The sequence below is a fragment of the Amphiura filiformis genome, chromosome 3, assembly GCF_039555335.1.
Source record: "Amphiura filiformis chromosome 3, Afil_fr2py, whole genome shotgun sequence".
NCBI lineage: Eukaryota > Metazoa > Echinodermata > Ophiuroidea > Amphilepidida > Amphiuridae > Amphiura > Amphiura filiformis.
In genome coordinates, this window is record NC_092630.1 from 15,723,096 (window position 1) to 15,744,420 (window position 21,325).

Consider the following 21,325-nt stretch of genomic DNA (forward strand, 5'->3'; position numbering starts at 1 on the left):
AAAAGAAAGAAGAAAAGGGTTGTATATAAGTTGTTATGGTGAGACGTTCATGTTTTGTGATATGACATTTACAGTGATCTCTAAATACCGGTAGTTATCATTATGGCATTATTATAAAGTCTCAAATTTATTTTCGACATTCTGCGCTTAAAAATCCATTAATGATGTAGGCCTAGATTGCTTATGTGCGTGTTTAGTATTTGTTTGGCGGGTGTGGGGTGAGTGTACAGTAGGGGTGTGCTGGTTAGTTTATGTGATGAGACGCTTTTGTGATGCTTTATATGGTGAGCTCAAAATGCATTTTTCCGCATTCTGCGCTCAACATCTATAATACCGCGTGTTTGTTTGTAGGATTGGGTGGGTGTGTGGGGGTTGTGTAAGGCGGATGGGTGTGTATTTTGTATTGTAGTTTTGATATGATAAGCCTTGGAATTTGGTGGTAGGGCCTATATGTAATGCTAGAAAGAACCATTTATAGACATGAAAAAGATTTTGCAAAGGCCAAAGAACCATTTTGTTTATGGGGTTCTTGCAATTTCTCATAAAACACACACTATTCTCTTTTAGCTGTGCTGTAATACCCTTTTCTGATATAGTTTAAAAGGGGAAATGATGTGCACGAAAAAAGATTGAAATACAGAAATAGAAATCAAAGCACCTATATCACGTAAGTTTCGTATAGTTTTGTATAGTTTGGTAATGTTTTATACATGTTCAGGGTGCAAAACAAATCTTTCACAACCTTTCATGATGTTTTCACCCTGGAACATGTATTAAACATTATAAAACCCTAAGAAACTATAATGTAACTTTTTTGTATACATGTTGAGGGGCCAAGTGGACTTACGGTCTTCTTGCGCTCAGGTCTTCACTTGGTGAAAGAATCAGAGGCTTTTAGCTCTTCACCAAATGACCCTATCATGCCAGCCTGATCGTGCAAACGATGAACTGGACCACTGGCTTCCAAATCTGATCTCTACTGAGTGTTTGATATACCTAGATAGGGAAGACCTATTATGTGCGCGCGTGAAAAATAACGAATTCTGGAGTTTAAAATCAAATCAAAACCGGCCCTATATCACTAAACACGTTATTGTCGATCAATTCGTAAACATTTAATTAAATGCTAAACAAGAAAGATTTCCTTGTCTATTCCGGTGATTTCAAACATTAAGTTGACCGATTCCAGTTGAAGCTTTGACATTGTTTAGACATTAAATAATGTCAAAAATCCGCATGAGGCATGTGTTGAAAGACATTAAAATGATCGCAGGCCTACATTTAATGACTTCATCTCTTGACCCCGGGCTCATGACAGTTGCACACCATTATCAAATTGAAGGAGAAAAGAAAGATAGAAAGAAAGAGAAATAGAAAAGAAAAAGAAATTTAAGAAAGAAAAACAGAAATTTAAGAAAGAAAGAAAAGAAATTTAAAAAATAATCAAAGACAGAAATATTATTAAAGAAAAGAAAGAAATGAAGACCTTAATATGGAAAGAAACTTAAGAAAGAAGGACACTCGAGGAAAGAATTGGAGAATTTGAGCTTTTCACCAAAAGACCATGCATGTACGTACTAGGCTATATAGGCCTAATAATATATCGAGCTGTAACCAATGACCGGGAACTCACCACAGTGTGAGGAGGAGATGGTCCAGAACGCCGATGTAACCTGTCAATCTTAATTATGTCATGGCCCTGAAAAACCCAAAATAGTATGTTTTAGACCATGGTCTAAATATGCACAACTTTGTTCCAATACGTAAGCTCCTTTAAGAAACGACTCACTCACAGGAAAGGATATACTTATAGACTTTTAGCATTTCAAAACTTTAAAGAAGGACTCAAATCCTCTGAACATGCTGATGAAAGAGTCAGAGGATTTGAGCTTTTCACTAAATGACCCTATTAGCTACTTGCGGTTCGCCATTATTATGTATATGTGGGGAGAGCCTCGAACTGGCAGCATACATGAATGGGAATTGAACTAGTCATAACGTTCTGTGTAAGGTTACATAATTCTTCCTTTCATGTATGCTGCCAGTTCGAGGCTCTCCCGCACATAGTGCATAATGGCGAACCGCAAGTAGCTTAATACTATACTACACTCCTCAAAAGATTTAAAAGATCAGCTGAAAAATTATCAGCATTTTTGAAAACAAAGGATATGATGATAATATTATTGATAATTGTGCTAGATCTTTCAAAAGGCAAAGTAGCATCGGGCCTAAAAGTAGGCCCTATATATATATACTAGTATATATATAAGACTCGTGATCATGACATGACACTCGGCTAAGCAAATTGACTTTTATGTACGTGCGTTTTTCACACAAGCACGATCCGAAATTATATGGTTATAATGATGCATCCTATCACACTAGCCTATACACAAATCGGATAATCCACTAAGTATTTTGAAATGAAATGCTCAAATAATACTTAGTAATACAGATATCGATAATAACTCAAAAAAGCCTACATGACAAGGTACTAAAGTGAAATAACCCTTTTGGCTATTTTAGTCTGAATATTACATTATCCAACATCAAAAGACTCTACCATCAACCTGTAAACCTCGGCATGCATAGATGTAGGCATATGGAGTGGGAATATTTGTGTGTAGGCCCAATATACTGGTCCCGGGATAGGGCCTATATATATATGATATATCAAAATGAATCGAGGCACGCAAACGGTACTGTTTCTTGTTTTGTTTTTAAAAATTTTGTTCTTAACAATTTGCCATTCGTAGTCTTTGAACGTCATCAGAGCTTTCAACATGATTAAAATATACTAATTTATTTATTTATAAAACGACTGCAAAAGAGACTAGGTCGATGCGCAAACTAGGAAATTCCATGAATGCGCAGATGCTCAAAACATAGATTTCCGAGTTTGAGCACGAGCAAAAACATAGATTTCCGAGTTTGAGCATGATGCATAAACTCAGGAAATCCCAAAAGGACGCAGCTTTTAAGAGCTTCGCATATCAAGGAATTGCTGGGTTTGAGCAGCTTTGGGATGCGCAAACTCATGATATCACCATTTCCCGCATGCGCATTTTTCTGCGTAAACTCATGAAATACGGTATATTACATACATGGTTAGTGATGTCGGCAACCAGGGAAGAATAGCGATCAAGTTTGGTGTAATGAGCTTTACTGATGTTTGGTTCAAATGGTACCGACAACTCAAAGAGAATGACTCGCTTGTCAGAAGGCCAGTATAACACAATGTCCGGTTTTGGGACGTGGAAATGATATTGGGTGGTATGGTCCCCCTCCTATGGTATAATTTTCCAGATCGGCATAGATTTTAATATGAGAATTACGAAATGCCTCCGACTGTTGAAATGTGGAAAGAAAAATACGGATGAGGTTGTTGTGTCTCCATAGATACCTGTCCAGCATATTTTGGCAATTATTTAAAATGTGCAGGAGAGTACCTTTCCCCTGACAAAGTGGACAGCTGTCCGTAAGCCTTTTTCCCCATCTTTTCAAATTGGTGAATGATGGCAAGGAATCTATGGAGGCATTGATTGCAAATTTAAGCACACCCTTTGGTAATGAAAACGTAATGGATTTCCAAGACAGATCGGAATTACATGTTTCAAGCAGTTTCGGAAACTCCCCCTGGCTCAAGAGGGGCTCAACTACAGATTTCCAGTGGTTATCCGTCTCTTCCTTCAGGATCTTTTTAACATCAGGTTGGACCTTATTCCAAGGGGGGTTGACCCGGGCTCCAATAGCAAGTGCATGAACGTTTTCACACTGGTTGGTTAGCGATACATTCAACTTCTATTCAACAACTATTTCACCAGGCCAAGTGTCCATGCTCCTATGTTTTCCCTTCAACCTTTACAAACCTCTACCGTCTACCTCATTTTAACTCTCTAACCTCTCACTTTCCTTCTTACAAACATTTAACTAATTACCCCACACCCATCGACTCGCCAAATCCCCACAAGGTTCTGAACAGAAACAAAACATACATCACCCAACCTAAACCAATCAATCACAAACACCATCAATGATCACCCAAACACAAGTACCATTCAGTACCAAAACAAACCACCAAAGCAGAGAACCGCGAAGCCCGAGAACCGCTCTAGTTTGCTTTATGAAAATGACAGAACAAAATTTCTGATTTTGTATAAATATATCAATTTTGAAGTTAGTAGGCATTAAGTTTGTAGTTCTTTATTTTGACTGGAAGTCAGAAATAAGCATTATGTTTTCTTTAAATATTAAAGTCATTTAAATCATCATTTCTCACTCAGTATTGCATCATTTATTTCTGATCCTCCCATATATTTTGTCTTGTATTGTCTTAAGTCTGATTCAGACTCCACATCGCAGCGCGATGCGACGCTATAAAAACTGAAATCTGAGATAGGGTTTTACGAGCTTGACGGTGAAAATTCTCATCGCGTGGTGGAAATTTGGGTCCGTGATGGAGTTCAACTTGATCGTATTGCGCTGCAATATCGCTTGTGATTGGCTGCTGAAAAGTCAAGGTCGGCAGAATGACCATAAAAGGAGATGCAAACCCCACATGCTTCTAAAACATTGCAATTACACACAATGAATCGTGAGATGCTGCGATGTTTTAAATCATCATAGCATCGCATTGTGTGCGATGTGGAGTCTGAATCAGATCGACTTCACACCTTGACAATGTGAAGCATAGATCACCTCCTTCATTATTTTTTAAATGTTAATACATCCCACAGCACTGAGCTAGATGTGCGCATGAAGCGTCAACAGATGGGTATATTACCAATCGTCAAGCAGATTGACACAGTGGCAGCTGAGTGGCCTGCAACCACCAATTACTTATACATGACCTACAATGGTCACCACCATGACTTGGACTTCCCAGGGGGTTACACTATGGTGATTGGGTCAGGAGTCTATCGTATCGGCAGCAGTGTAGAGTTTGATTGGTGTGCTGTGAGTTGTATACAGGAGTTGCGTAAGGTAAGATCTTAAAGTGTGTACGGTGCAAAATTACTCTGTCCATTTTGAGGTATCACTTCTGCATTGCATTTTGCTCGCATTTTATGCAGTATTTGAGGGCAACTTTCAGCTTGTGTACACATGTTTTATGTTGTAGCTATTCGTACATGTTTATGCAAATTGGGCTATTCCAGTTGAAATCCATCCCCTATGGAACATGAAGTGACCCATTCAGGTAACCCAATTTGAAATTCACAATCCCTGGGAAGATTAAGGTCATGTCTTCCATAGAGGGTGTATGGATTTCAACTGGGATAGCCTAATATACATGCTACAGTCTAAAGCCAAATAAAAAAAAAAGATTTGTCTCAAAGCTCTCCAACTCTGAAAAACTAATGCGAAATGCATTTTTATTATTTTTTTTTAATGTTTTTTTTCCCAAAGATTTTTTTTCAAATGTGAAAAAACCTCAAAGTCATATTCTACTGTATGAAGTGTTGTATTTAACAATAAAGTGATGCTTCCATTGTATTGAAGTGAAGTAATCTTAGAGCAGGGGTCTAAAATTGTCAAAGCGGCATTTCGATCATATTTTTTACACTTTTTTCTGAAAGAAAAGAAGAAGAATTTTTTTACTAATGCGGGTGAATAAACTAATATGCGCGGGAGATTTGAGACAAACCTTTTTTTTTTTAAATTTGGCCTAACCTCTTTTATTCAGCCGTAATGAGAATCGGTGTTGGCTGGATGAGTGAATTATTTATAATTCTGCATTGAATGTCTGACATGCTCAAATTGGGACAACAGAAGATTGCTGCATGGGGTAATAACATTGAAAGGTGGTATTTGATTACTGTATGCAGTATTATTACTTGTTAGGTTATGGTTGCACAATAATTTCCCATACCATACCAACGCTGAACCTAATAACGAATTTGTTATGTATTTGTATTGTTTCCCCCATCTAGCTTGGCCGTAAGACAGTCATGGTCAACTACAACCCAGAAACTGTGAGTACCGACTACGACGTGTGTGACAGACTGTACTTTGATGAGATTTCATTTGAGACCGTCATGGACATCTATGAATTGGAGAACCCAGAAGGCATCATCTTGTCTATGGGAGGACAACTACCAAACAACATTGCTATGCCACTGCATAGAAGACAGGTAAGCCTGGGATTAATCTGGAATTCCAGAGTTTTTTTTGTCAACATTTTACGCACTGTTACTTATTTTCAGCCCAGATTTTCATGTTTTTTTCTTCAAGCCTTCTTACATCCCTGAGTAAGTTGCTCTCTCTCAAAAATAATTTGATCAAAAAGAAATTGGTATAATGTTAGTACAATGTACCAGTGCCATCTTGTGGAGGCATGATCCAGAGTTCCCACTTTGGTATTCCTGGTTCAAATTTCTGCTCTTTTATTCATTTATATCCTATTTCAAACTTTCTTCACAAGTTTCCAGCTTTTTGTGTGGTACTTGATGATCACAAGTTAATTATGTTCCATCTCACTTTAAGAGTTCTCGGACTGTGCTGAGGCACTTTAAAATGTCCAGGAAAACCAAAATAAAACAGAAAACACATCTGTTAGAAAGTCTTACGAACAATAAATTCACCTCCTGTTAAAAATTTTGAACTATATAATTAGAGTACTGTAAAAGTGGAGATTTTCGCGCTGCATTTATTTTCGTGCTTTTAGAGTTCCAAGCGGCTATCGCAAAAATAACAATGCGCAAAGATATTCCTTTTGTATATGACCTATGTAAGGAAACTTTAGAATCGCGAATTTGAAACAAAGTAAACAATTCAAAATTGGCAAAGCGTGAAACATTAATCGCGCAAAAAATTCAACTTTTACCGTAATTAATAGACCAGTTTGGTGTATAATCTACAACAAAGATGGATTTGGCCATTTGGATAGCACAAAAAAAACCACTTGTTTGCTTTCTGTTCATTTGCTGCTATTGTAATCTAGTTATAGATGGATAAAAGTAAATCCTTTTCCATCATTCATTATATTTGTATTGTAGTGCCGTGTGCTAGGGACATCGCCTGAGTCTGTTGATAATGCAGAAAATCGTTTCAAATTTTCTCGGATGTTAGACAACATTGGAATTCAACAGCCACTGTGGAAAGAACTCACCAGCATAGAGGTAAGCTTTGAAATCAGAAAGACTGTGTACATTCAGGGAACCTCAATTTACCCTTACTATTCAATAGATGAGAGATTGCAGACTTCTCTGATCTTCCCTCCATGTGTAAAAGAGTAGTTTTTAAAAACAATTTTAGGCTTGTTTGTTTAGAAGAATTTTTGAACATATATATTTAAATTAGACTTGCTGGTCATTATTTGTTGTCCTTCTTTATTATTGGTCTTTAACAAGTACATGTACATAAATGTAGGCCTTTGCACTGGAAATTACTTGTTTTGTGTATGTTGTCCAGTTAAATTACTGCAAACACTTTCCTATATATGATGCTCATATATATAATGTCCAAATTATTGCTGATATCAAAATTAGAGGAGAGATTCCAGTGTGAAGTAACCGCAGAACTACTAGGTTTCAGCACAGCTGTCATGTTAGACTACTGCAAGTCAATGGCAGAGGTTTCTGGATATGAGTGCAAAGAAGCAAATAAATCCAAATTAATAGTGTAAATTTAGTAAGGTTTGAACTGGACACCTCTCTCATCAAACTACTTGAATACCTCTTCAAAAATCATAGCAGTGTCCACCTGTGTGATATTATAAGGCTACCAGTACCATAAGGTCTGCGGATACTTTTTTTATTCGACTTCGACTTAGACTATTTGATTCAACATGCCTTTATTATTTAATCTATTCCCATTCTATGTCCAGGCATGTATAAACTTCTAACAAATGTTTAATGACATAAAATTGATAATATATTTCCACCAGACATTAGACATTAAATATGATTGATTTTCCATCAACAAACATATGTTAGAATATGAATTGAAATAGAATGAATAAGAAATACTTGTGGAACAAATATTCTACGTCAAATATTTGGAGTATATATGGCCCTTAAGCAATCAAACAGATCAAGGGGTCTCCGTTTATTGTTCACATTTCAGAAAGCCGTCAAGTTCTGCAAACGTGTTGGATACCCATGTCTGGTGCGGCCTTCATATGTACTAAGCGGTGCTGCAATGAATGTTGCACACACGGACGGTGACTTGGAGTCGTTTTTGGGTACTGCTGCTGCCGTCAGCAAGGAGCATCCGTGGTCATCTCCAAATTTATCTTGGAAGCAAAGGTAGAGTTTAGGATATGTTAACTTTGATTTAATTAATTATTAAACAACAACAAAAACTTCGCTCACTGTTGCTTAATTTATTGCACTGAATTTAAGAGAAGACTGCATAATTAATATCATATCATCATGATTTTGACAGCCGAATCCATATTCGTCTCTTGTGAAATTGATATGCTGCCCTCTGGAGCTAAAGCGCTGATCCCTTATTCGGCAATTCAAAAATAATTTGTGCCTGACATGAATCTAACAAAAGACTAATCCGGATTCGGCTGTCTGTTAAACTCATAATGATATTTATAAAAAACCTTTGCAACCTTGGCATGATTTATTGTATGGACTTGGGAATGGTTTTCAAAAATCAATTGGACCCTGGCAGGACTGGTGTTGGACCTGGTGTCTATTGTTTGAAACAATAAAACATGGTTAAACTGCAGGTTAAGCTAGGGTGTTGGCAGTAGACCAGTGGTTGGGTTTTGAAAGCCTTCTGAGATGTCGGGATGATTTAGTTGATACCATGCAAAATATACCCAAAGTTGAATTATTTGTTATCCTCTTTGAGCATGTCAAGTGAAACTTTCCATCTTCCATCCCACAGGAAATTGATGTAGATGCTGTAGCCGCCAATGGCCATATTGTAGCTATAGCCATATCAGAGCATGTTGAGAATGCCGGTGTGCATTCGGGTGATGCCACACTGGTGACACCACCGCAGGATCTCAACCAGGAGACCATAGATAAGATCTATGCAATCACCGCTGCAATAGGTCGCAATCTAGAAGTGACGGGACCATTCAACATGCAGCTCATTGCCAAGGTAAAGTCAAAATATTTCCATGTATGATCCAGCACTGTTGGTATATGAGGGAGATCGGTTTACCAAACTTTATGAAAACGCACCCCAAAGCTGTGGCATATACCCGTATACCAATCAATAAAGACGGATGTTGTTGGTCTGGCAAAACAGTTGCAGCAGAACATGTACCTATCAAGAAATCCTTATTATCCCATCATGCAGTGGGCCTCTGCACATATTCTGCAAAATGCAAACAATACCTGCTCCTGAAGGTCGCCTTAGTCAATTTGCATTGTGGGATCTAGTGTAAACATTCCAATGTCTAGTCACTATTCTGTCCTCATATTGAAAATAATACTATTGTTTCATTGTATAAAATGCTCCTTTTTTCCCAAACAGGACAACCAGTTGAAGGTGATAGAATGCAACTTACGAGTCTCACGGTCTTTCCCTTTCGTCTCCAAGACTCTGGGTCATAATTTCATTGCCTTGGCAACCAGAGTGATTGTCGGTGAGAGGGTGGAGCCTCTTCCTGAGCTGAATGGAAATGGCAAAGTTGGAGTCAAGGTAAATCATTTTATCACATTGTATTTTAAATTCTTAAGCTTAGAAAGAAAATAATTTAATTGGCGTAATCCAACGGACCCTGTATTCCAGCCTATGCCATTTGAAATCCACACACCATGACCTTAATCTCCAACACAGTACAGGGGGTGTAGATTTCAAATGGAATCACTCATTCAGGTAACCCCATTTGAAATTCACACTCTCTGTATGGAAGACTGGGGTCACATCTTCCATAGGACTAGAGGATTTCAACTGGAATAGCCCAATTATGTGTCCAATAATACTTTTCACCTAATATTTTTTTAATTCAGACCACCTCGTCACTCCCTGCATGTGGCCTTCATGGTCTAGAAGCAGGAGCCAATGTACGGACACTTGATAAAAACATATTGCACTCGCACTCGTCTACGACTCGTGCAGTATTTTTCCATCTCATGCAATGCATTCTTGTGTCGCACTCAAAGCCATTCAATATTAGTAATGCACAGTGTAGTAAAATATGTCGGCAATTTCATGTACCCTTAAAAAATTTTATGACAATTGTTTTGACTCTGCTTTTGCCCGTTTTCAGGTTCCACAGTTCTCCTTTTCCCGTCTGGCCGGTGCCGACACCCTACTTGGTGTGGAGATGGCTAGCACTGGTGAGGTAGCATGCTTTGGTGAGGATAGATATGAGGCCTATCTCAAAGCTATGATTAGCACCGGATTCCACATTCCAAAGAAGAACATCCTTCTTAGTATCGGAAGCTACAAGGTAAAGAATTATCAAAATGAACAGAACAGACATTGATAGTTCATTGGGATTTCCTTTCAAGAATAAGCTGTGGCCATAGATAGAGGTTGTGGCACCCAGCGGACAAAGATACAGAATTGCCCCCCCATTTGTGTGTGAGCTCGGGAAAAAATCAATTACCACTTTTGGTTATAATCAAATTGAATTTTGGTCTTAAAAATGGTCTTTCGAGTCACTCCCGAGCACACAATTTTTGACTTTCATACCAGGATAGATGAATAGATGGTAGACCAGATTGAATCTATTATGATGCAAGTTAATTGCAAGAAATTTAGTTATCTGTCAACCGCATATAACTATGCAAGTGGCCACTGCAGTGAGCAGAATCTTGGACAACTATCCAGTTACTACCACATGGAATAAAGCAATTATATTGTGGTAACTTGGTAGTAACTGGATATTTGTCTGCGATACGGCTTTCTGCGTGGCCACTGACCTTGCATGAACCTAAATCTTTATCATTTACTTAAATCTTTAACACTAATGAATACGGAATAAATCGCAAATATCCTGCATAGTTGGACACTGCTGGGGTCCGTCTCACATGATTATTGCACATTAAGCATTGTATGCATTGCATAGTATACACATATTGACTGCTATGAGGGGCACAGTTAAAATTATAGGCCCGAGGTGATGTCAAAACCATGACTATGCCCGAAGCGAAGCTGAGGGCATAGTCATGGTTTTGACATCACCTAGGGCCTATAATTTTAAACTGTGCCGCGAATATTAAGCAGTCAATATTTGTTTTATATACCGAATAATATAGATTCTTCTCATTTGATTGGTTAAAAGATTTCCTGACTGACAAGGCCTACAAGCTTTTAACTGCATAGGCCTTAGGCTTAAATGCACACAGTGTATGCAAGAGCAAGGGTGCAGAATTTGGAACGATATCTACCGATTTCATATCTAAAACAACCCTACCGTTTCTGTGCTAACATCACACACTGCGGAGTCTCCAGGTCATAGTAATTTGTCTAAAAAGTGACATTTGGCAGGTATAAATCCTTGACATGTAACAGATTGTAAACAATCACTGCACTCACTACGGCGGCCAGTGAAAGATCGTCGTCTGCAATTACAAGGAGAGGTCAAATTCATCGCGAACTGTGACCGCTAGCCTCTTTTACAACACTGTAATCAATGCCGACCGTATAGTGGGTGCGTAATGTATACGAACGACCTGTGTATTCGGGGTTGCGACTATTCAATTATTTATCGGGCACAGTTGAATCTATGCCCCAGGCATAGTTGCTTATGACGTCATCTTGAGACAAAAAAGGGGGCACAGCTATTTTAATGACTCCACTTTTAACCAATCAGATGAGAGGAATCTATATATGAGGTATATAATACACTATACTAGACACATTCGGGGATGACTGTCGTCTTAACAGATTTGCCAGCAACCCCCATACGTGTACCAACCAGCCAAGTTCAGTCAGAACCTTTTAATATAATCATCATCATCAGTCGGATGCGGAGCAGGCGACTACAAGCTTTCTCCAACTATTGCGATCTTGGGCAAGCGAAACAATTTTGTTTGGCTGCAGCATCCCTTCAGTATCTTCCAGGAGGTGCTGGGCATACTGTAAGTACAGTGTGTGCAGCCATCCCGGTTTCCTCTTCCCATGTGGTGGAATATCAAGTAGGAAAACACAATTTGGTTCAGATGAGAATAACAAAAATGACTGGTTTTGATCCTTTTGTTTCTCCTGTCATTCAACATTGTGTAATCAAATAATATTATACAATTTCTTTTCTGTAGAGCAAAGCTGAGTTGCTCTCATCAGTTCGTATACTGCAGCATCTGAACTACAATCTGTATGCCAGCATCGGTACAGCGGACTTCTATAGTGAACATGGCATCAGGGTAAGTGTTTAATAGTATAGGTCGTCAACTAGCAGTTGAAATCATTATTAAACAAGCTTTATAATGATATATCACTTGCTTATAGAAACATGGAAATAGTAGATATTTCCATGTTAGGAAATATGTGCTCAAAAGTCACTTTTTGCTCTTGAAATACCTTTGTTTTCTAAATAAAAAAATAATAAATGTTGACAGGTAGAGCCTGTACCACTTCGCCACCGTGCCCCCTCGATTAATTTCTGTAACGCTTATTGGTCCATATCTCTGAATAAGCACTGGCGACTTCACACTGGGTTCATAGTGGATGGTCACAATTATGAAAAAAAATCAGATCGCCCACCTTTAAACTAGATATATACAGATAGGCATTTTTTCTGCTTTTTAGGTCTATTGTTGACAATTTTCATCAAATTTTGCCCCCCCCCCAAAAAAAAAGTTGCTTTGCCCCTCCCCTCTGAAAAAGTACAAAACAAAATTATGAAAAAAAATCAGATCCCCACCTTTAAACTGTATGTGAATTTGTCACTATATAATACAGATCCAATCTGTTGACTGGCCATTTGAAGACAATGATGACAAGAATGGTGAGCAGACCATCCATGACTTCTTAGCTGAGAAACACTTTGACATGGTTATCAATCTACCTATGAGGAATTCTGGGACACGAAGAGCGTCATCGTTTGTCACTCAGGGATACAGGACGAGACGGATGGCTGTTGACAAGGAGATACCACTCATCACTGATGTCAAGAAAGCCAAATTGTTCATTGAGGTATGTGTAACTTGTGTAATTCCCACTCATCACCAATGTCAAAAAAGCCAAAATGTTCATTGAGGTATACTTCTAACTTGTGTGATAGAATTCTGAAGACCACAAAATGCATTGATGATATTCTGATGGTTGAAGTTCATCAAAATGGTGCAAATTCTGCAATTTACCTGTTTTGAGAACACCTGATGAGGTTGTCAGCAGATTTTATTTGTCAATCAAATTATATATTCTGAAAGGTTATTGTTACATCTGGTTTATTGCTTTATTTTGTCCAACTTATTTCTGGACTTTAAGCAGTTGATGGTTTGCTTAATTACAGAAGAAAAGTAATACAAAGTTTGTTATTTTATTACTAGAAGTAACCTACTTTACTTGTGACATCTGATAAAATCATACAATGAGTCGGCAAGAATGAAATTGAGATATAGGCAAAAATAAGGAGCAAAAAATACAATCAAAACATTAGAAAATTAACATATCGTCTGGTGTATTACTGTTACATAGTGAAGGTATAAATCACAAATTTGGAGGTTAAATATAGTGGTGGTCCGTCGGACTATAGTAGGGATTCCAATTGAATGAACGCAGCTTTCAATAGTGTGACGTTTTTTTGCGTACACTGCGCGATGTACGCCAGCGTGTGCGACCTGCGTGAGTAATGCGGAAGTGATTCCAACCATGCCAACGCATTCGTGATTGGTTAGCATTGTATCCAAGGTTGTGCGTTTGCGTTGTAGTTTGAAATATGTGATATACGATCGCGGTTGGATCGAGTACAGCTGTTGAAAGCTGCGTTCATTCAATTGAAATTCCTACTATAGTGCATAGATTATCATGGTTGTCCCCAATGATTTTTAGACAAGCGCACAAGAACACTTGTTCAAACACTTCTTGTCACATTTGTTAATTAATTTTCTAAATTTTCTAAAATTTTGAGTGGATCAAATGTCACATTTGTTAATGATGAATAAATATGTTTATTTTAGGCTCTGAGGCGTATAGGTGGATCACCAAAACTGAAGACCCACATTGACTGCATGACATCAAGCCGTGTAGTACGCCTACCAGGGCTGATCGATGTCCATACACACATGCGTGAACCGGGAGCAACACATAAGGAGGACTTTGCATCAGGAACTGCTGCTGCCTTAGCGGGCGGTATCACAATGATTGGTGCCATGCCCAACACACGCCCGGCTATCGTAGACCACGCTTCATTCCTGCTAGCTCAGAAGGTCAGTACAACAAATATGATAAAGGGTGGGAACTTGTTGCATTTGTTGAAAGTTACTGATGTGGAAGCTTGCTTTAATGCTTTGCATGCTGGCCTTAGGCTTCAACATGAAAAGTTTTGTGATATTTTCTCAAAATATTGAGCTATCTCAAGAACCACTGAACCAATACAGGGCTTGTTTTTGTACTCAATTTAATGCATTTTTCTTTCTGATTCCAAATATAGTCATTCAAATGTACAATTCTGAAATTTTTGAATTTTGAAAGAAAGTTTGGAGCTTGTCATCTGCAGTCAACACCTGCATGGTCAGGGGGTATAGGTAAAAATGTTGGTGAATTACTTATCGATTTTGGGAGCAGCATATATGATTTCGAAGATTTGCTTTTATTTATATTTGCAAAGAAGAATTGAATAGTTGTTTTCATGTAGAGAAATATGAAGGTTGTCTAGTTTGAGCTTTAAAGAACAAATAGTGATGTTATTTCATATTGATTTTTGTAGCAAAATTCCAAGATTTTATAGATTTCCTTTCATTAACATTTGCAAAGAAGCATCAAATAATTGTTTTCATCTAAAGAACTGTTTGGGTTGTCTAGTTGTGAGCTATATAAATAAACTAAATAGTAATATGAAAAGAAGTGATCCAGGAAATCAGTAAAGCATAAAATTTTCACCTTTGCCACATGTAATTTTCATGAAATTGATACATGAAGGCCTACAAAAAACAATATTTTTGAACTGAAAATTTTGCGAATCCATGTCACTTGCCAAAATTTGAATTAGATTCAGTCTTGTGGTTAACTGTTTGGTGATTTATGATTGTTTTTTTTTTTTTTTGCTAGCTTGCAAGACTTGGTGCTCGATGTGACTATGCCTTGTATCTTGGTGCCAGTGCTGACAATTCCGCAGATATACCCAAGATATCTAGTGGCTCTATGGGGCTGAAGATGTACCTTAATGATACGTTCACCACTCTGAGGCTAGATAGCCTAATGCAATGGAAAAAGGTGAGTAGACTACCAGACTATTCATTTGTTTGCCTCAAGTTCCGTAGTGACGTAGGTGCGTATTTTGCGGGTTGCAGTATCAAATGTCGCTTAGAGTGTACACACACGCATACAAGGGAATGTTAGCACGCTTGTAGGGCAACCATAAAAAAGCATTGTCACTGTCGAACTTGAGTTAAACCAAAGAATAAAGGTAATTCTCTAAAGAATGTGGGAAACTGAAAAAAAAAGTTATTGAAAGTCAAATATTCCCTCATAATACACAATGATATTGTTTACATTATGTCCCATGCATCATGAACCTGTTAATAATGCATGAAAAAAGCCTTTCAAGCTCTCATTGATGGGACATTCACAGAGATAGCGGGATGCCAACTGAATTTTTTAGAATGTCTTGCATATATAATGCTTCATGATGTATAATTATGATATGTCAAATTAAAGTTGCAACAATATGCTCATGTTGATATCAGATAATCACAATGCGGACAATAATTACTATGTTATGAGCAATACTAACCATCCCTCGATTTTTTCATGATTTTAATGTAGTACTTTTTGTTTACATAGCACTTTGAGAATTGGCCACGTCACATGCCTATAGTATGCCACGCCGAGGGTCATACCACCGCCGCTGTGCTTTTCCTAGCTACCACCTACAATAGAGCTGTGCATATAGCCCACGTATCAACCAAGGAACAGGTTAGTAATGGTGAACTAGATTTATATAAAATTGGAATATTACGGCTTTTGTCATGGAAGAATACATATACAAAGAAGTACCCCCAGCAGTTACCTGTAGAGTATCAAAGGTCAATAGAAAAAAAAGTTAGTGCTGATCCCATTCCCATATATCGCAATGTATGAAAGTCCTTGAAAATCTAGGAAAGTCCCGTACAAGATTTCTAGAGAATCTTACACAATCACCTCAGTTTAGCTTGACCATAACCATGGTTTTTTTGGCTATCGGAAGGGAAAGAAGGAATGAAAAAGGAGAGAAGATGAACAAAGAAGTTGCCACTGGGATTCGAACCTCGGACCTCTAGCATGCCACCCAGAAGATCACCAGCCTCTAGCCACGGGGCCAGCGATTCCCTGGGTATATATGACATAAGCTGATAGTGTCATCGCAACACATGGAATCATGCACGAACAGTGGTTTTAATAGTGAGCTTCAGTGAGCTCTGGTTCGGTTAGGGTTAATGACTCCCACCCAATCATACCACATAATTATATATTTCTCCGCTCCAGTAAGATTACTCCCATGTGACTTTATGGTCACACCAGGTCCCAGAAGATGATAAACCTGTTCATTTCCATACCAAATCCCCTATATTAAGAGACATGAATCATTAGAAATCTGTGAACCGAAGGTACAGAACACATACCATTTTTGTGCTTTTTCAATTTCTGTCGGGAGTAAACTGCAAACACATGTATGTTTGAATCCTGTTCTGGGACTAATTGCAAAAAAAAAATGAATTACTGCTGAACTTTCAATCCTGTTGGGAGTCGCAATCAGGAATGACTTTTTTGCTTCTCAGTTGCAAGTCAAATCTTATAATTTACCAACCATTGTTTTCAGGTTGAGCTTATACGCTTGGCCAAACAGTCTGGGGTGCAGGTTACGTGTGAAGTGGCGCCGCATCATTTATTCCTGACCAATGATGACATCGCTACTCTGGGCTCATCCAAGATTGAAGTTAGACCGCGACTTGCAACACTAGATGACCAGAAGGCATTATGGGAAAACTTGGATGTCATAGACTGTTTTGCCACCGACCATGGTAAGGATGATTTCTGTGCTATAATATGCTGTACCCAAAAGGTTCTAATTAGATTGTGTTGTCTGCAGTAAGAATTTCAATTAAATGGGCTATTCCATTTAAAATCCACACTACCCCTGTGGAAGATTTAGGTTGAATCTTTCTTAGAGGGTGTATGAAATGCCGAATGTGCTAATTCCATTTGAAATTCATTCTCCCTCCAGTTTATTTCCAAAATCTTCCACAGGGGGAGTGTGGATTTTAAATTCAATAGCTCATTATGAACACAGCGTGACAAATGCCTGCATGACATAGAAGTGAAGAGTGGTTGATATGCCCAATAATATTGTTTGATCAATATTTTGGCCCTGCCCATATTTTGTCCTTTGAAATATGATTGTTTACGTTCATTCAATTGAAATTAGGTTTTGTTTGAACACATTTTTATTCAGACAATTTTTTCTCTGTCACTTGAATATATGTAACATGTTTTATTCTGAGCCATATATTGCTTCGGTTATTTCTTCAAAAACAACAAAAGATTTGTGATAATGATGGCTTTCCTTTTACTTGGACATATTACTACTATAGCACCCCACACAGTTGAGGAGAAGGAGGGTGACAATGCACCACCAGGCTACCCAGGACTGGAGACCATGCTGCCTCTGCTGCTTACAGCTGTCAATGAGGGCAAACTGACCATTGAGGTAAGAAAGAAATTCCATATTATTAAAAAAAAAATTGTAACACCACAGCCAGTTAATTCAAAGTTGATGATGCCATTTAGGTGCACACTTCTGTCTTAATAATAAATTAATTCAAAAGTGATCCAGGGTGCTGCGTCTTGATGTCCAAAAAGGTCCCAAGAACTTGGTAACCCAGCGCCATAAAAATGACCTCAATCTTGAACAAAAGCCCAACAGAAAAACTTGGAACACTTCAACTTGAACAGGTAAATGAACAGGTCTTGAGTTCAATGGGTTTTTCAATGAACAGATCTTGAGTTCTTTTAGACAATCTTTCCTCTCACTTGAATATGTGTAATGGTTGTTTTATGTGGAGCAATTTCAGACAAACTTATGTAGCTTCAACATAACTGTAACTTCAATATAAGCTGTGCTCTTTTTTTCCCAGTGTAAATTTAATCAATTTAACTAATACTTCTGTACCTTGCATGCTAGGATATCGTTGCCCGCCTGTACACCAACCCACGACGCATCTTTGGACTTCCCGAGCAGCGAGACACTTACGTAGAAGTGGATCTGGATAGAGTCTGGACCATTCCCAAGTACATGACATACACCAAGAGCAAGTGGACACCATTTGCAGGTCGCCGTGTGATGGGCGCTGTCAGACGTGTTGTCTTGAGAGGAGAAGTGGCGTACATTGATGGACAGGTGAGAGGATGTGTGGGAACATTTTCAAAATTGATTGGCGAAAGTTTCTGCCAAAGTTTTCAGATGATTGTGATGGAGACCTTGTGAAGTGATGGTTATACCTTAACCCTTTATGTGGACACAAGTCTGAGGGGCCATTTATTTATAACAGTTACCAACCATGATGCAGGTCAGGTACTTGTGGGAAAGTTTTCAAAATTGATTGGCAAAAGGTTCTGCCAAAGTTGTCAGATGATTGTGATGAAGACCTTAGAAGGTTTTACCTCAAACCCCTTTTTTATTTATTCATAAAAGTTACCAGCCCTGCTGCAGAAGATCATTAGGTACTTCTGAAATTTCTTGACCAAACCTTTTGAATTTACAATTTCTTGGTAGAATTAAAAACAACATTCTGTACCCTGAAAAAGACAATAAACAACTTTGTATTCATTCTTTTGGTGTATTCGTTACTTGCCTAATTTTGTGTCTATTCATAAATTTGTGAAATTAGTTTTGAATGAAAAAAGTGGTGATGATTCCCTCCCATTCTGAACTAGTCGCTGCAAATTGAGTAACGTCTGCTCAATTGACAGGGGTGTTTTTTTTTTAAATTTGTTGTTGAGGAAAATTGATAATTTAGACCCATTAAAATTCTTTAAACCCTGCCCCGCTCACCCCAAGTACCTAGCTAGTGAGCCAGAAGTCTTTTTGTGTCTGTCTGTAATAGTGATGTATACACTCTTCCCATTTCTACCTTTCTAACCCCATCTATACCACCTAGGTGTTGGTTGAGCCTGGATTTGGCCGAGATGCCAGAGTAATTGCTGGCGGCATGGATGCCGGAGATGCGCCATCTAAGGTTCACACTGTTGTCTTATTGCAATCTTTATTTGTTTGTGTTACCTTGGTTCCCTCTTCCTGCTATTCATCATTAGGCTATTACAGTTGAAATCCATACACCTGTTGAAGACATGAAATTTGAAATCTACACCCCCTGTGTGGGAGATTAAGGTCATGTCTTCTATAGGGGTTTTGTAGATTTCAACTGGAATGAGCTATTATTAGTTTGCTTTGATAGCTAAAAACCTACTACAGATCAATCTGTTCAGGTTTCCTTCTTTGTTAGAATTCAGTAATTTGGTTACAGGTTACTTGTTATGTAAATATTTCTTTGCATGCTTATCCATGTTTCCCACATTTACTCGAGCACAATATTAGCTTTGATCAAATGCAAAGAAATGTATTCTTATATCTACCCACTGCTAAACAATTACATATATTAATTCAAATTAGAGGCTGTTGCTTAGTTATATATACTAAGTAACCTAATGTGTATTTCATATTATAAATCATTACTTCACTTTAGGGCTGTTTGTCGACGAGCCGGTTGTCAACAATATTGTTGACAATTTGCCTGATTGTCGACAAGCATGGATCAATTGTCGACAAAAACTAGTTATTACAGATAAGCTTAACATTGCCATTATTTACCATGAAATAACTGCAGCAGTCTCCTATTTTCATTCGGACATGTAAGTGGTGCAGATTATCTTTCCATTACAATCCCAATATTCTGAACATAATATTTTTGTCTTCATTGATGTATTGCTTTGTTGCTTTTGATGTCAGATCTTGCGATTTGATAATTGTCGACAATGAAAATTCTACTCGACAACAGCCCTACTTTCCATTTATAGATCCTTAACAGTGTAACCTAGTAATAAGTCCCACATGGTTACAGGGTTCATAGACATTTAAAAAATGCATGTCTATAAAATTGTAGTTGCCTATTTTCACAAAGGCCTCATATCACAAGGGTTATAGCATTACTTCTAAATGCTGACTGTATATCACATATTGTACAATATAGCTCATTGCATGATGCGATCAAAGTATTATGAAGCCAATCTGTGTATTTGTTAGCCATATAGTAGCGGCTTCAGAAACATGCATGAAATAATCACCTGGTACAAGTGCAGTATATTGTAATGAAATGGTATTGTTAATTGATGATGGTGCAAATTATTCCAGTTTAAATTTGTTCTGTTACGATTTGTTGTTTGAGTCATGTGCGCTTTGTCGTCAACCTCAGTAATTGACATCAATTGATAATTTACACATCAGGCTGTTCCAGTTGAAATCAATACACCCCCTGTAGAAGACATGACCTTATTTTCCCACACAGGGAGTGTGAATTTCAAATAGGGTTACCTGAATGGGTGACTCCATTTAAAATCTGCACCCCCTGTTAGGGTTAAAGTCATGTCGTTCATAGGGGGTGTGTGGATTTCAACAGGAATAGCCCACTATAAACTGAATATTTATTACTGCTTAAATTCTACAATGTGACACATCTGATCCAAACAGACCAAAGTTGGAAATAATGAAATTGAGATATAGGCAAAAATGAAGAGCAAAAAGCAATATGAAATATAAGAAAATGGACATACAAAAAGTTTTGCAAGCAGGTATGCCAGGGACAAATCAGTCAGTATGCCAGGAACCGAGGGATTTCAAATTGTTAAGCTTAGGTAATTAGTTAGTATAATGATATGAACTGAAATGTCAAAATGTCCTACTGAGTGGATCAGATGGGATCGCAGATTAACAAATAGTTTTCAACTAAATCTAGTGCCTTAGGCAGAATATTTTTTATAATTATTATCAACATGGTTTAATAACAATCTTTATAATGGCTAGATCATTTGTCTTGTACATTATCCGAATGGATTTAATATGTTAACATGAAACTTGACAATATCTGGCCAAAATTTCCAGCCGTCTACGGTAAAAGCGATTATGGTTTGTTATTCCGAGGGGTCGTTATTCCAAAGGTTCATTACTCCGAAGGTTCATTATTACGAAAGGGTCACTATGGCAAGGGTCTTTATT

At 37.9% G+C, this 21,325-nt stretch overlaps 1 protein-coding gene across 1 annotated transcript in view; it reads left to right on the plus strand.

Annotated features, from left to right (window-relative positions):
* Nucleotides 1-21,325, plus strand: part of LOC140148106 (multifunctional protein CAD-like) — a 71,621-nt gene that overhangs the window by 40,228 nt on the left and 10,068 nt on the right. Inside the window, 16 exon segments of the mRNA XM_072169962.1 lie at nucleotides 4,737-4,983; nucleotides 5,931-6,131; nucleotides 6,996-7,118; nucleotides 8,065-8,212; nucleotides 8,215-8,246; nucleotides 8,842-9,060; nucleotides 9,439-9,606; nucleotides 10,178-10,360; nucleotides 12,174-12,278; nucleotides 12,817-13,050; nucleotides 14,037-14,285; nucleotides 15,127-15,291; nucleotides 15,862-15,993; nucleotides 16,877-17,078; nucleotides 17,649-17,764; nucleotides 18,239-18,454. Of these exon segments, the coding sequence (XP_072026063.1) occupies nucleotides 4,737-4,983; nucleotides 5,931-6,131; nucleotides 6,996-7,118; nucleotides 8,065-8,212; nucleotides 8,215-8,246; nucleotides 8,842-9,060; nucleotides 9,439-9,606; nucleotides 10,178-10,360; nucleotides 12,174-12,278; nucleotides 12,817-13,050; nucleotides 14,037-14,285; nucleotides 15,127-15,291; nucleotides 15,862-15,993; nucleotides 16,877-17,078; nucleotides 17,649-17,764; nucleotides 18,239-18,454 (2,740 nt within the window).